The 16,772-nt window shown below is 38.7% G+C and overlaps 1 protein-coding gene across 1 annotated transcript in view; it reads left to right on the forward strand.

Moving 5' to 3' along the window:
- nectin1b (nectin cell adhesion molecule 1b) overlaps positions 1-6,002 on the forward strand; it is a 78,051-nt gene extending 72,049 nt beyond the window's left edge. The window contains exon 6 of the mRNA XM_062419659.1: positions 1,258-6,002. Within this exon, the coding sequence (XP_062275643.1) occupies positions 1,258-1,751 (494 nt within the window). The 3' untranslated portion in view covers positions 1,752-6,002. The remainder of the gene's footprint in view (positions 1-1,257) is intronic.
- Positions 6,003-16,772: the final 10,770 nt, after the last annotated feature.

Consider the following 16,772-nt stretch of genomic DNA (forward strand, 5'->3'; position numbering starts at 1 on the left):
TCTTCCACCTTCTGTTGAGGATTCAGCGTTTACCATTGGAGTTAAATGTGCTTATGCTCTGCAGGTTTAGACAAGCACTACCTGTGCACTCGAGGCTTTGATCACATTTCAGATAAAAGTTTCTGCTGTCTCTTTGCTCGAAGGAGCTTTGCTCGTTTTTCAGTTTTAAGTGAAGGTGTGTATGTAAGGGACATGGTTTTCAACACTTAGAATTGCTGTGAGCTACAACTGTGCTTCACTCATAAGCATTGTTTATCTTCCTTGTGAGAAGGCTAAATGCTCCTTAAAATGGTGGAATGAGTGTGATGGCTCAAGTCTGTTCCAGATCAGGTGTAGTCATGACAGTTGTGAATTTAAAACGACATTTTTTTTTTTTTTTTGTATTTACAAGGCAAAATTCCAGCCTTCACACACTGCACTATGGAGGCTGGCATCTTAGTTATTGTTTGTCTCTAACAGGCCATTAGTCATTGCCACTCTGTACTAGATTAGAGCACATATTTGAGTCATTTGATAATTTCCTCTATTTTCTCCACTGTCTTCTGAATCTGAATGATGTATATTTTTTCTCTGGGAAGCATATGTTATTTTTTGCTGTCTGCACTGCTGCCTGAACAGAAAAGCTTCATGTTTATCAGCTCTGTTGATGCATCATGGCTGTGTATGCTTGGCTGCTGATAATCATCTCTGGCAGTGCTCTTTCATTTCATTACTGCTTTCATTACTGCCGATGAAGATGGTTATATGTCTTGTACTGTTTTATGCTGGACATTGCTGCGGTATATCATTCAACTTTGACTCGTGTGAAATCTACAGTTAAATGTATTAACTGAAAGCCCACATGGCATAATTCTTCCACAGTTTGCTCATTACATTGTTTAATTATATATGAATATAAATGGAGAAGAAATTATGGTTAATGCATGCTGACAAAGCTTCATTCACTGTAATCTTTTTGCTCATTTATTCTTTGATGGTGTTGTGTGTGGTGGACTGGCTATTTATTTATTTCTCTCCATGTCTGAAACTGCATGTGACTGTCAATGACTGAGCCTTGCCACGTTGGTCAAGACTACTTTGGGGTTGGGGGGTTTTGTCGTGGGGCCGGGGGTCCTTCCTTTTCCCTTTGCTTTTCCGTCCTTGTCTCCCTTACTTCATCTTTCCTAAAAAAAATTAAAAAAATCTGCACCTGCACAAACGCACCTCCTCCCACCAGAGCACTGACACACTCCCTTCCATCTGTCTTTTCCTACCCAGAATTCCCTAACAACCCGCCACCTGGGGGCCATGAGATCCCGCAGGAGCAGCACAATGCAGGTGCCGCCATCGGGGGCGCTGTGGGGGGAGTCGCCCTGTTGGGCGTGGCGGCCATACTGCTCTTCATATTCCTGCGCCGCCGCCAGCGCACCTTCAAGGGAGACTACAGCACCAAGAAACACGTGTTTGGAAACGGTTACAGCAAAGCCGCGCATCCTCCCATCCCCAAGAACCTGCAGTATCCGGAAGACTCGGATGATGAGAAGAAGCCTGCCCAGATCGGCGGCCCCGGAGGCTTTGAGGCGAGCGAGCGCGATTTTGATGCCGAAGCAGAGGACCTGAAGAGGCCCTATTTCACTGTGGACGAAGGAGAAAGCCGAGATTATGATGAGCGGACTCTGGATTTCCAGTATGACCCTGAACCTGAGATAGCCGATGATATGATCTCTCAAACCGACGGCTCTGTCATTTCTAAGAAAGAGTGGTATGTGTAGTGGCATTCAACAACCAAACCAAACAACCCCTTGTCCCCCACCTGCATTCCACCACACCCTTCACCTCCATCACCTACCCCACCCTCCCATTTGTCAAACTGCACCTTTCAAGTCCCCTTCCTCTTTTGGTCAACCTAGTACCCCCTTCCCCCTGACTCCCCCCACATCAGACCCCATCCAACTAATCTCTATTAGAAGATCAAGAGTCTATTTAAAGTGCTAGCAACATCAACTTCTCAACATGACGGCATTAGTATCAATTCCATCAGTCGAATGAGCAAAGAATACAAACTAAGGTATGTAATTGGACTCGTTGTCACTGACGTACGAGGCCAGGGAGGTGATTGGTTGATTAATACTGGTGTATTATTATTTTTGTGTCATGTTTTTTTTATGTTATAAATGTATTAAATGTGTAAAAAGAGACTGCAGGTTGAGGTTTTGCTGAGCACATTTGTGAAAGTCCTACACTGGATGTACGATTTGTTTTTTGTTTTGTTTTTCCAGTACCATTGCTGTTATGTTATTTTTATAATGTCTTTTTGTATGGTTTTTAAGTGACCTGAGAATTGAGAGTTAAGTGTCTGACATAATTACAGGTGGCGTTCTTAGTGTTTGTAATTTTGTGGTCAAATGTTTCAGAGAAAGAAAAAAAAAAAAAATCATACAGCACCTCTATCATTTTTCCTGTTTCTCTCTGGGTTTAGCATTCATGAAATTACATTTTTTTTGTTTTTTTACAGCATTAAACGCAGATATGTTATTGCTGTTTTCCAAAGACATGCTTAGTATTTCTTGACCCCTGTGTTTATATGCTTGATATATTTCTTTACTGAGAGGGAGTCAGTCTACTGAGCCGTATGGATATGGCAGTAACAGATAAAAATCATATGGTCTTTTTAATTTCCTTTCCTAAATTAAAAAATAAATAAAAATAGGGCCCACGTCAATGAATCAGAGTAGCAAGGGAGAGAAGGGCTACAACTGTACCTTACACAATAACACACTTTTCAGTCACGTCCAAAAGGGGTTTGATGAGTCTCACAGAAAACTTCAATAATTGCTCTGAAATGTCATGTTTGTCACTTGACTTGAACAGGTTTTACCTGTGTAAACGAGCTCAAGAAGTTACCACTGCAATGAAATGTCTTTTTTGTGTGTGTGTGTGTGCTGAGTGGTCATAATTATGTTTTATTCTAACCCTTTTTTTATCAAATGGATGTCAGAGAAAAGTGTCTGGGGAATTTCCCAATAATGACTAATGGGTCTCTTCTTATAATTGTGTGACTATGTACTGGAGAATACACTAAAGTCTCCCCGCTTATACACCAACAGCATTTGCTATGAGGAGTCGTCCATGGACACAAAGGATACGGATAAGAGGAAAATGTCACCCGATGCATATAGTTACATCTACAGAGAAAATATTTTAACATGTAAAGGGAATTGAAAATATGATGGTGGCCATCCTGGAGTACAATAAGTCACCTGCTGCTTTCATGATGTTTTTTTTTCCATCTTTTTTTCTGAAATGAATTTAAGTAGCTGTTAGGGGATTTTAAAGGAATGAATGGTTTTCTGTCTCTTAATATTGGCATCTGAATATGCCAATGGCTATACAATGATCCTGTCTAAAGGCATTATATATATGGCTTTTTAAATCTGTTAACAAGTGCCAGTGGTTGCTAGAATAGCAAATCAAAGTGAATTTGCTTCAAACAAAAAAAGTTCAATATGAAACATGGGATAAGACAAGCAAATAATTTAATACATGGATATAAGTGAGATATCTGACTGGCTCTGAACAATATAAATACTGTATTAAGCCTTACTTTATGCATGTTTTTGTGTGGGAGTGCGTATGTTGCTATTTTTTCTGTATCAATTCCAGTGTGTCTTTCCTCATTTGCAGCTCAAAAGACAGCACTTTTTCAGTGTTGTCAGTATTGACAAAGATATGAGTTTATGGGCACTCAGTACCCAGAGACAATATTACAGTTAACACACAAGAGTGTATGAATATATATATATATATATAAATAAAGATGAAAAAATAGCATCTCTGTTGGCTGGAGATGTGAATGTCTTACAGTCCATGCTTGTCTACTGTATGTTTTTAGATGAGCATGTTAATCATGAGCCTCAAACTATATTGTACTTTAAACACAAATTAACATTGCAAAGTGGGGAAATCATGTTAAAAGTCTGCTGATATCAGCTTACTTTAGTTACATTTTCTCACGGATTATTTCTGCTTTTGCTAAGTGTCTCCACTACAGTTGGAGAGCGATACCTGAGGTTTGCATCAAAAAGTTTCAGAGGGGGGAAACTAATTGACAGCAGTGGGGTTGCTACTTTCCAAGTGCAAAAGTAAATTGCAATTTTATAGCCTTTGGTTTATTGTTCAGCTGCTCAGATAAACTGCTTCGCTGTAACATTTCACTTCCACAAGACAAATGTATGAATAGCATGTTTTTATCTTTTTCTTGCATTCAGTGCCTATCAAAGTCAGGAGATATAAGGTAGTCTGAACAGTTGCTGCTCCATCATTTAAAGGTGCAGTGTGTAGGATTTAGTGGCAACTAGCAGTGAGGTGTACGAGAACCTAGGGTGGCCTCAAGACTCTCGAAAAACACGAAAGGCCCTCTCTAGAGCCAGTGTTTGGTTTGTCCATTCTGAGCTACTTTCGAAACATGGCGGTACAACATGTCGGGCTCCATGGAAGAGGACCCGCTCCCTACGTAGATATAAAGGGCTCACTCTAAGGTAATGAAGCCAAAATGATTCAAATTTTCAGGTGATTATACAATACTTAAAATGTACTAAGGAATATTATGAATATTATATTCAATTATTTTAAGACTGTTCCGCTAGATGCAACTTAATTCTACACACTGCACCTTTAAATTATTCATGCCATTTAATAGCATCATGAATAACATAATATTGAAATATAACATGAAGTGCAAACTTCTCTAGATCAAATGATGATTCTTTAATTTGCATTGAATTTCTGTTAGTCCATCTGAGCTCAAGCACGATATTAACTGCAGCTGTACTTGATCTTAATCTCAACTGATCTATTAAAAGCTGCATTCATTACCATTTTAAAGTTAAATGATTTCTAAATGGTGATACAGCACTTTTTCCACTCAAAACTGGATAGTTTAAGTTCTAAAGAGATCTAACTTTTGCAACATAGTCACACATCGCTGACTTTTCTAAGCACAACAATCGAAACTAATCCAGTGGGGGAAAAAATGTAACTTGTAAATTTGAATTAAAAAAAAATGCAACTTTGGCTCAAAGCAAAGATCAACTTGACCCCTTTTTTAAAGCACAAGTTTAGGGTTTCATTTCACTTTTTTTTACTGCATACATTATGAAACCACTGCCACACTTGCTTCTCAGTCATGTTGGAGAAAGAAAGACCTTTCAGATTTGAGTCGACATTCTGTATACTGGTAGACGTAAACATTGTCTTCATGTTGTCGGGGTGTTATGAGTTTCTATTTTGTAATACTGACTGTAACTTCATTCCATCCTAATCTACTTTTTGTATTCAGTATGTTCAACATTCCACTGTAAATAATGTATATAAGGTTGAGATTATAGTTGGGATTTATTTAGGGACAACTGTGTAGGGACCCTGGTCATGTAAAATATACCCTATTTAGACTGCAAACAGAGAGACCTGGTGATGAATAGATGAAGTTGATGCATAGCTTATTTCCAAAGTCCCACCTAAAAATGCTCCTCCAGTACATTTGTAATATTGCCACTAGCGGCTTCACTGTCATACAAAGGGGTGATGCATACAGTTTGTTGATTTAATGTTATTGAAATAAAATCAAAAGAGAGAAATTGTCTGTATGCAGCCATGTGAATGTATATTTCTGAGGGTGTTACAAATATGAAAAAAATCTCTTGTTCAATTGTGATGACCCAGTGAAGTAACTTGTATTTGTTTTAAGCATTAAATGAGTTCAATAGTCAACAGTGCCCTGTCCCAGTTCACTGATTGGATAGATGTGTGTATCTGATTGAATATGGTTTAGGTCTTCAACACATTTCTTATCGCTGTATTGATTTAGGTCATTGGAGCTCTTTCCCAATAGCTCTGATCAGAAATGTATCCCTGTCAGCTTACACAGGTGTTAATGTTGATTAATTTCTTCGGCTCCGTCACGTTCTGTGAGCCTTACATGTAAGATGTAAAAAAGATTTGTACTGCAAATAAACGTATGTAGTTTTGACAAAGACAGACAGTATTTAAATTTGCACCTCCTCATATTGCTTTGCTTCCATATCAAATTTATTTGTGGACAAATCTTAGGAGCACAGAGCATGTTCAAGCATCCAGCCTCTAAACAGAACAACAATTTTACATTGCCACGTCCAATATTCTGTTAGTTATTACCATTCCAGTTTTCAAAATGAAAAGTCTGAAGTGTTAATGCAGGATGATTCTCTCTGGATGCATCCAAGAGTCCCTCCACTGTTCACACTGAGTTGTTTTGCCCTGGCATGAAAAATTGAAAAAACACAAACCAAATATGACTAGGAATTGTCTTATATTCCGAACACAGTGTATTTTAGAGGTGCAGGATGTATTTTACCATCTTCACAGCATTTCTTTTCAAAAATCAGTAATTTAAAAAATAAAAATTCTTCTGAGCTGAATGGATCTTGTTATTGAATAAGGATGATCATTATATCACACCAACACAAGAAGATAAGGGGATGTATAGAAAATATAACAAAGGCTTTTAGTGGTTATAACTGTAGCTTTTTGTGGGTTTTCCTTTTAACTGGAGAGCGGAAACTGTTAAGCAGATGTTGATATTGAATTCAGTGGTTAATGAAGCTACAGCGATATGATGAGAGAGGCCCAGTGTAGAGCCAGACAGATCTGACTCAGACTGTGGGACTCAAGTACAGACATCTGCACTGTGCACATTAAGGGCAGCCCAGAGTTTGCAGCTGTTGCCATCCATTTGCTAAAGGAGCCCTCTGTAGCCCAAGGGACTTTGATGGCACATAGGCTTTTAAAATGCATGGCCATCTCGTTTTTTCTCCTCTTAAGAGATCTGCAAGTGGAAATCTACAACACTTAATTTATTAAACTACTCATAGGATGAAATAAGGCTGGAGTTTTAAAATATGTTCCTCATAGGGTATAATTTCAAGAGTGAGTTTGTTAAAGCACCTTATATATGATTTCAAATGACCAACACAGTGTAAAGCTGACAATACAAATTATAGCTACTGTTATTGACTACAGTTTTTACAAAAAAAAAGAAAAGAAAAATCAGACTGTGCCTGCTGTGATTTATTGTGGTTCAGTGTGTTTTTGGATTATAATTATCATATTTTATGGTGCTAATACGTTCAGACAAGCATTGTATTCAAAGCTGAATAAGTCTCTAATAATCTAAATGCAGCCCATGAGTTAATGAGTTTTCTTTACATTTTTCTTTGTGAATCACATCACCTTTCAAATTTGAGTTGAGACTTTTAAATTTGTTTTTTTACTTTTTAGAAAAAAACTACTGTGAGTTGTTGAGCCGTCGATGGGCTACAAATTGGAAAAAGATCTCAATCCTAATGACTTCAGAGAGGCTGACCTACAAACACTGAATACCACGACTCGTTAAATTAGAGTGATTAACTGGTTAATGAACATACTGTATATGCATGAGCAATTCATTGGGCTGGATAATGTGGGAGAGCATTAGTCATTGATCAGTGACTAGTGCAGCACTAGTTTCTGCTTTTGAGGCAAGTTTGCATACAGATCCACACACTGATATTAAAAGGAAAAACAAATCTGATTCAATCATATGATTAGGGTTTCCATTTAAGATATACTGTATAGTCAGTGGACGCTGTGTGAGTTACATCATGAAATGTTAAATCTGCCCACCAATCTAACCTGTATCACAGCCTGTAAAATACAGAAAAAAGTGCATTGTTTTGTCATCTTGGTATGTTCTTTCTTTTTTTCTTTTCTTTTTTGGATAAACAGATTGTTCATGGCTTATAGAAGTATGTTTTTTTCTTGTTTTCTACCTTTGTAAAATTTAAAGTCACATGGGGTTGACCATAATAAAAATGTGTTACTGTAAATGATGCTCTCCTTCTCATGTTCAAAATCCTCAGTTGTTAATAACACAGGTTATTGTCATACATTTCTTTGTTGTTGTTAAGTTGCAGGTAGTCACTCTTACAGCCATCAGCCTTGCATTGTATGAAATATGCATTTCATCAGTCAGGGCTATTTAACTACACTACCAGAAATGCATTTTAAAGGATTATGATGAAGGTTAATATACTATAGATGTGTTAAATGATATAAATATTGTTTTTTAGGAATAAGGTAAGAGACATTACACTCTGAGGTGTTATATGGAGAGCTGCTATGCTGTCAGCTCTCCGAGCCCATGCTTAGACAAGTTGTACTTTGAGTTCAAGTAATCAGTTAACATACATGCAGTGACAATGCCAACATGCCAACATGCTTCTGTGTTTTTTTGCAGGTATTCATAAACAAATAGACAAATTAGAATGTTGGCACTTAATAAAAAGCCAGAGGATCAACAAAGTTATTATAGCTCATCAGCGTGGAAATCCATTCAAAAGTTATTGAGATATTTCACAAAAAAATTAAAATGTCAACCTCATGGTGGTGGTATAGGTAAAATCAGGGCATCATCATAATCATGAGGGATTCATCCTCTGGACACCATAAATGTATGTAAATCATTTCATAGCAATGCATCCAATAATAGTTTAGATATTTCAGTCTGGAGCAAAGTGGTGGACCACCAGACCAACAAGGCCATCCGTAAAGTGAAACCGCTGGTATGCCTATACATGTAAAGTTTGTCATTTTCTGTATGACAACACCTCAGAGTGCATTATCACACTTCCACAAATGTTGCCGCAGGAGCCACTATATGCTGCCTAGGCTAAGCAGTAACCACATGAAAGATTTTTTTTTTCTTAAATATATCTTGATAGTTTATATACTGTATATCCAAAGAAGAAGAAGTAGTGACGGTGACTAAACAGCTATAATAAAAATATACAAAAATAATGAATGAAATAACTTTACTTTCATATATCTTGTCTGAAAATCTGACATCTAGTAGCCAAGTTTAAGACATAACTTTTAAGTAATCTACTGATTAGTTTTCAACCACTGCTGGATTACAGTTCCACATTCATGGCCTATTTGTCACTGTATGACACCTTTTTCTCAGGAGCTTGCAACTCTAAGCTTTGAACAAAAGGTGCTTCACTATTTTAGAGGCACACAGTAACATCATCTCAGATAAAAATCTAATGTCAGTTATTCCACACTACAGTAGTATTCGGTATTGGTCCGGAGTCTCAATGTTGCTCTGGGGCTCTGGGACGGCTGTGGGTTACAGAGGGTCATCCACCAATCAGAAGGTCGGTGGTTCAATCCCCGACCCCTCCTATCCGCGTGTTGAAATGTCCTAGGGTAAGATACTGAACCCCAAATTACTCCCGGTGGTTGTGCCAGCACCCTGCCTGGTAGCTTGCTGCTATCTCTGTGTGTGTGTGTGTGTGTGTGTGTGTGTGTGTGTGTGTGTGTGTGTGTGTGTGTGTGTGTGTGTGTGTGTGTGTGTGTGTGTGTGTGTGTGAATGGGTGAATGAGCATCAGAAACATTGTACAGTGAGCTTGGATAAAAGTGCTATATAAATGCAGCCATTTACCCTTTTTGCTCCAAACAAAACCATTATTCCATACTAATCATCAGGAAAGAGGCTGCCAATATTTTTCCCCTTAGCCTGTGGTATTTTTATTGGTCATTCGATCAAAGATGTCCAGAGATGCATCATTTCCAACTACATTTTCGCCTTACTGACTCTCACTATGTTGTGTATGTCTCATTGGATTCTGTCTCTCAGGCAACAAGTGGCGAGACTAAAGTTGACACGTTTCACTCGGAGTGTCATCCAAAACGCAAGGCACATAATTTGAGACATACTGTATTCTTGCCGTGACCAAACCAATGAAATGAACACAGAAAAATACACATTCATATTCCAGACAGTGCTCACATAGTTCTTTCCATCTCCTTAAAACCCCTCTCAACAATAGCTGTTTTTGCTCCATAATGCAGCAGCCAGCTGGATCTGTCTGTTGTTCTTGCTATGTTCTCGAGCTAAGTAGGTATTTGCCATTCAGTTAGGCCTTTTTTGAATGCGTATGTATGCACTTTTCATATACAAATCTACTGTTTGCACATATACTAGATTGTTATTTGTGAATGCTGTACACCTGAAACAGTGAACCTTTTGACTGCTCAGAAAAATCTATGAAATGATATACACAAAACATTTAGCATCCATATTTTGCAGGGAAATGTTTGCAAATGAATTCTTTTTGCACATTACAGGGCAGCACCATTGTCCTTGCTAAGCCCTCTGCTGGCCTGAGGATGGTGCAAATCACCATGTGACTCATGCTCATGAACTCTTTGTTTCCATTGCCATCAAAGCAGTTCCACGGGAGAGCATAATGCATGGGGACATTCATGGTGATCCAGTTCACTGTCTTAACTGGACAACCAGTGTGCTTGTTTAGCAACTAGGACACCATCTCAATCCTCCTCCCACACCAAAAGCAATGCTGCTGGGATTTAGTTTACCTCTATTGTCCCCAATGGGATGAAACATCCCTGGAAACTTAAATTAAGAGAGCAAGCAGCTTGAAACCACTTCAGACTTGAAACAAAAACTGAATCAAAGGCTGCTGAAAGAGAGATCCTCAGCGTTCAGATGATAATCCAGTGGGCATTACACTGTACCATAGATTACTCTCATGTGGCAAACATATCCACAAGTACCACTGATACCATTCTGGCGCATCTGAAACTAATTACTGACATCAAAACCAGACATTCTAGTACTACATCTCAACAAAACCACCAAACCTTAATGTTTATAAGGGGAGATATCTTTGACAAAAAGTCATGAATGTCTAAAGATTTCCATAAAAATACACCATGAATAGATTTTCTTTTTAAATAATATTGTTTCTATTGAATTTTGCCCTGAAATACAAGCTGACTTTTCATCATAAATTATTAAGAGCACATATACAGTACCTGCTGAGGCATAAAACTTCTGGCAAATCACCAGTTTCTTCTGACCAGCACTCATCCTCTGCTTTGCAGTTATTGAATAAAAACAAGGCTCTTAAATAGTCAAGCAACATATTCACAACACCTCTCTCCTGTGAATCTGTCAGAGCTGAGCAACTCTTTGTTTCTTTGATATTTAGAACAGAAACATGCAAAATCAGTCATAACGCACAAATCTGAAAGACTCTATTCATCATCTACAAACTAAAAGAGAGTTGTTTATGGAAAAGTAACAACCCAAACGTTTGTTTCCAGATAAAGCTTTTATGTTCTATATTGACTTGTTGTGACACAATGTTATTTATACCATTTGAATTCTTTATAGGACTTTCACATCATTTAAATTTGTCACAATCATACAGTGGAGTACTGACAAGTTTTCTTATTCCTTCTCTATTGTGCAGATTATTTTCCTACATTGTTTGCTCAGTTTTGCTTTTGTTTGAGAAAACATGTTTCGCATATAAGCTGATCGATTGGGCATGCAGTTTACACCCCACTGATAGACAGCACAAGTCAATTCTATTTCCAGAAAATGTGAAATTTTAATGAATTGGCAATTGTTTGGATTAACCCAGGATCAATCTGCTGAAATTATTATTGCCTATTATTTTGTAAATGAGACGGCTCATAAACAAACTGCTCGGATCCCATGAATAAATTTGTTGGCATCTTGAGGGATGCCTGCAGTAGCTGCTGGAGGCACCCGCACACACACACACACACACATATATACACACACACTCCATCCCTGCTTTCACGCCCTCCCATTTTCAGAGCCAGTCATGGCATGAGCAGCTCTGCTATCCAGCTGCGCATTAGCGTTCTCCAATTAAACTCAGCCATCCCAGAGCAGAACGAAAGGCCTAAACCCTCTGGTGAGAAAAGTGCTGACAACCCTCATCTACAAAGTCCTGCTGGGAATACTCTGTCGCTGTGACCATTTACCAAGCGTCCAAGAAGTTGTGTGTGTGAGTGACTCTGTATGTAGGGTTTAAGGGGGGGGGGGGCATATCCGTCATCCCTTTGTTGACCAATGATTTTTACTGCATAAAAACCCAGGTGACCTTTTCTGCACAAATACCCTTGAATTACAGTTTTAATGTGGATAACCCGCAAAGTTTTGATTTCAGTGAGAGAATATGTGCAGGAATTTGGGGTATGCATATTAGCGGTAAAAAGGCTGATGAAATTGTTCATTGAAGGCAAAGCTGTAATGACGAGTTTGGTGACATTTTCTTTGATTAGGTGCATCGTACAATTGTTGTCTTGTCACGGGCTGAAATTTTAAATCCCCTTGAATATTAATTCCTAAAAGGAGCTAGATGGTAGAGCAGATTGTGTATGACATTCTCCCTGAAATCCTCAATTACACAGAGACTGGGTGCAGTGACAAGAACAGAGAGCTAGAGCTCAAGGACATTAACCTTCTAAATTTACTATGCATGTTAATATATATTGGCACAATATGTGTCCAGTGGCCCTATTATAATAAAGCACAGATAGAGCTTTTTGGGGGGGGGGGGGATTTTTGACAATATTTCATTTAAATTTTTGGTGTGGTTTGGATTTTTGTTAAACCTGATGAAGGTCAAACAGACTGAAACACTGTAAAGTAATAAATATTCCGGGAGTAAGCAATAGTGTGCAGGAGTTTTCTCTTTTTTTTAAAACTAATGCATCCACATGTAAATATAAAATGCACACCCTTTCTTTTTTAGATTTAACTCTTCCAGAGAGTTTGCCAACAATAATTTACTTTACTGATGTATCAAATCAGCTGGTTAGTTTGTGAAATAATGTGTTTGTCTGTGGCCATAATTTGGGAATTTCTTGATTTTATTTTATTTTGTGCAAGACTAACACTATTACTCTATACTCTACTATATTATTGAAGTCATAAAGGTTAGAGATACAAGCTTGTAGCCAGAAGGTTGTCGGTTCAATTACCCTGACAGGATAAATCTGGGTGGGGAAAATTGAAAAAGCAGCACTTGCCCCTGCCTCATTACCACCACTGAGGTCCCCTTGAGCAAGGCCTTTAACCCAGAACTGCTCCAGTGGAGCTGCTCAGTGGCCTGCAGATCAGACTGCAAATTTACTGGAAAGCTTCCAGGTGTGAATGTGTAACTGTGTGAATGTGATCAGGGCATTCCTGCAAAAGAGAGGCTCCTCTTCCCTGAATAAAATAAAGGATAAAATCATAGTTAAAAACTAGTCTGCCTCACAGGATATAGACTCTTCTTCAACTATCTGTGTGATTTGGAAACACACAGATAGCAGGTTTCAATGCATATTTGTGGTAAAAGGCTCAAAGGGTTGCATGAAAACAATGTTACAATCCTTGTTGCTACATGAAACAACAACAATCTCTGAGCTAGCAACCTACATGCTGAAAATGGCAAGTTTAGATGAAGATTTGGATCGATGTTCCAATCTGTTCCACTTCACATGAGTTTCTGTGATATCGGTTTAATAACGTTCTGCAAAGCTACATACAGCTATTAAATGCTTTGTGGTTTTAACAAGTCCAGTGAGCTCCTCCAGGGCTCAAATATTGGCCGGCTTCACTTCTAGGGCAACATTGACCAGGTTACGTTTGTCTTTTTTCATCAGTAAAAGTCGTATCACATTATCAACATGCGTCTTTTACTGTTTTATGTGGTGTTTCCTTTTGCAGAGATTAACCATTTTTCTTCCAGGGCTTGCCTCCCTACATGCAAATGTTCCACTAAAACAAGTTCCCCCCCGACACTATTCTGCAAAGGCACCATGGCTGCATCCAGGGCTTAGGGCCGCCAAAGAAAATTGTCATTGGTTTAAAGAAATACAAAAATGCCATGGTGTTTTTTTCCCATGATAATGGCTTCAGCCGGAGATAGGTCTGGCTATGCAAGACTAGTTAAGGACAGACATATTCTGAGCCAATGGGCTGCAATGTGATTCTGATTGAAGAGATTGAAGAGAAGAAAAGCAGAACAACATGCTCTTCATCACCATTACAAGTGTTTTCAGTTGAATATGTGCAGACAATACTATACTTTATTCTTCAAAAGAAGGCCTCAGTCCAAGCGTCTGTAGTGTCTATTGACATTCAGCTAAGAAACACTGTCCTCGGGCTAAATCCAGATCTTTGCCAGTGTCCTTGGTGGTCATCATGCATGAATCCGCTGCTCTCAATGGGAGAGAAATGCAGGATGAGTCAAATATCACTCAGCATCATTATGTTAGTTTAAATTAAGATTTCACTGGCCCCCAGACGACAAGCTTGCCATATAATGAACCTTCACCTGTTAAGAATTACTGAACTTGCTGACTGCAGAGAGAGCTCCACGTCTGCATTCAGAATGATGTATCAAGCCAGTTACTACTGACTTCAAGGGTTTGACAAATGGGACAAATGGGGTAAATTACGATTCCAGTGTCTCCCACCCCCACACTCTCTTCCCTGACTATTGACTCTCACAGCTTTATCAGTGTACATTAGTGTCAGTGCCAGTCTACATTTAGGCTAACTGTGCCAGAGGAGGCAGCCCATCAGTACATACATGTCTGTCGTCATGCAGAGCCAATGACCCTTTGTCAGAAACAATCCTCCTCAGATGAACCACCAGGACGACGCTGCTCTGTCCAGTCATTACAGCAGCGAGACTCTGCTCAAATTAAAACAAATTATAATGGTTAGTATTTTTTTTAAAAGCTGCACCAGACAATTTTTTTATGTCCAAACACACCTGGTTTATCGGAACAAATGACAGAAAAGCATTGTATCCCTTAAATTGAGTTGGCACAGATTTGACCTAATTATCCAAATTAAATTGGATGTTGGGTGTTCACTCGGTAAAAATAATCACCAAAGACAGGGAGATATTAGTCAAAATTACTAAAGAGTCTTCTAAACAGCAGCGATAAAGAAAGCTGGACACATCAGTGTTAGGTCATTTGCCTCTCTCTCACTTTGAGCATCCTTCATTATAATGCATCACACAATGCTGTGTGAACTTCATTGACATCGGTAACATAACTTCCCATTTTGATGTTTGCAAAATTTAAATAGTTACCTAAGGCTGACAATGTCCCCCATTGCAGGGTAAACCCAAAAAATGTGGAATATCCCAATTAAAATGTGAATGTGATTAGATGTTAAAAGAGCAGCAGTTTAATTTTTTTTCCCCAGGTTGGAAATGAGACAGGGAGACAGAGAGTTGAGGCAGTGGAGAAAAAAAGCACCAGGATCTGATTATCTGCCAGGAGGGACACACGCAGGTAGCTGTACTAGCGGCTGACTATAACCACTCAATTATTTTTGGGCACCAGAGGTCATCAGAGAATATTTAATTGAGTCCAAAGTTCTACATCTTACACCAACTCATGTCTCATATATTCTGTAGCTGTGGACTTGTGGGGTTTGACCCCTAAAATGAATCTGCTAATCTGCTACAAACGCATATGCACAGCCAGAAATTGATTAGATTACAGCACTATTTGCAACTCCATCTCTGAAAAGCTGATCCATGCAAAAATGCAAACAAACGTACTGATCCTCACTACACAACCAGTTGGGACTAATTCCCCTGAAGTCCTGTGGCTGGTTGCCATGACAAGTCACAACCAATTAGTTGCCTAAGGGAAGATTGGCTTTCTCCAGGAGCAGGTTTCAATACCTATACCTGAGGTCAGTCACTGATCCCACATCAGCAGAGGTGATATTGTGCTGTTCTGTGAATGTGCCCTATTAAGTCTCCACTCAAGGAAGTAGGCAAAAGGGCTGGATCTATTTTAGATGTTGAAAAACAAAAAGAGGTTTTAAAAGTGGTACAGTTTTACATCATAATATAGAAAAAGTGATTGGTCTGCCTGATGACTGAGGTTCAAATACAGTTTTTTTTCCTTATCTGGTTTACTCAGAGCTTTCCTTTTACCTCCCTAAATAAAAAGTCTTCATATCTAAACAACAAAATGGGTTTCTTGTAAGTGTCTCTAATGCACATATGACTGTTAAAAACACAAGTCATAAAGGTTTTTATACCATCTCTATGTCTGGTGAGGTCTGGATAGGGTTAGCTTATGGTTAGTAGAGTTATCACAGTCACAGTATCACAGTTTAAAGAAACCGATGTTGACTTTTGATACAGTATGTTTCAGGAGTGTCACTCACTTCATTAAAATGTGTTGTCTTTGTTGTTTTCCCTGCAATGTCTCTGGCAGTCAGAGAAGCTTGTTTGTTTCTGCACACTTACCCAATTTGGTCTATTACTGATTTCTAAGGAGACACAAAATAGGACTTCACTTAGTACACAACAGCCAGAAAAGCCAACAGATGTTAGACATGAGAATGGGCTGTGTTACTGAAAGGCCATGACAACTTGTCAGAACGTGTCCAAAGGTCAGCGCTGTATATAAAATACACATTAGGTAGCAGACTAACAGGCTGGTGAGCAAGTGGCTTTCAGCCTATATACAAAACTGTCTTTCTTTTTGTCTGATTCACAGAGTCCATCACAACTTAACAGCTGTTAACAGAAAGAAGGTCACAATCAACAGTCATCTTGTTGAGCTGCTGATCGCTGTTCCCCCGAGCTTAGATGACTGAAAGAACAAGATCATATTGAACTGTCTTTTATCCCATCTGTGACCTCAGCACTTATGTTTATTTGATTTGTTTTGTTTTTCCATAAATTGGTCCAATGTCATGTTTGTAATGAATTGGCAGTCTATGGAAATATTGGATTTAGAAATGTTATCACTTTGGAGAGACTATAGAATCAGTGAGACTGCAGACACAAGCAGCTCCTGGATAACATTTTCTTTTTAAATTTTGGTTGGGAATGCTGTGAGACCA

Source organism: Scomber scombrus, chromosome 5 (genome assembly GCF_963691925.1).
Source record: "Scomber scombrus chromosome 5, fScoSco1.1, whole genome shotgun sequence".
NCBI classification, from domain to species: domain Eukaryota; kingdom Metazoa; phylum Chordata; class Actinopteri; order Scombriformes; family Scombridae; genus Scomber; species Scomber scombrus.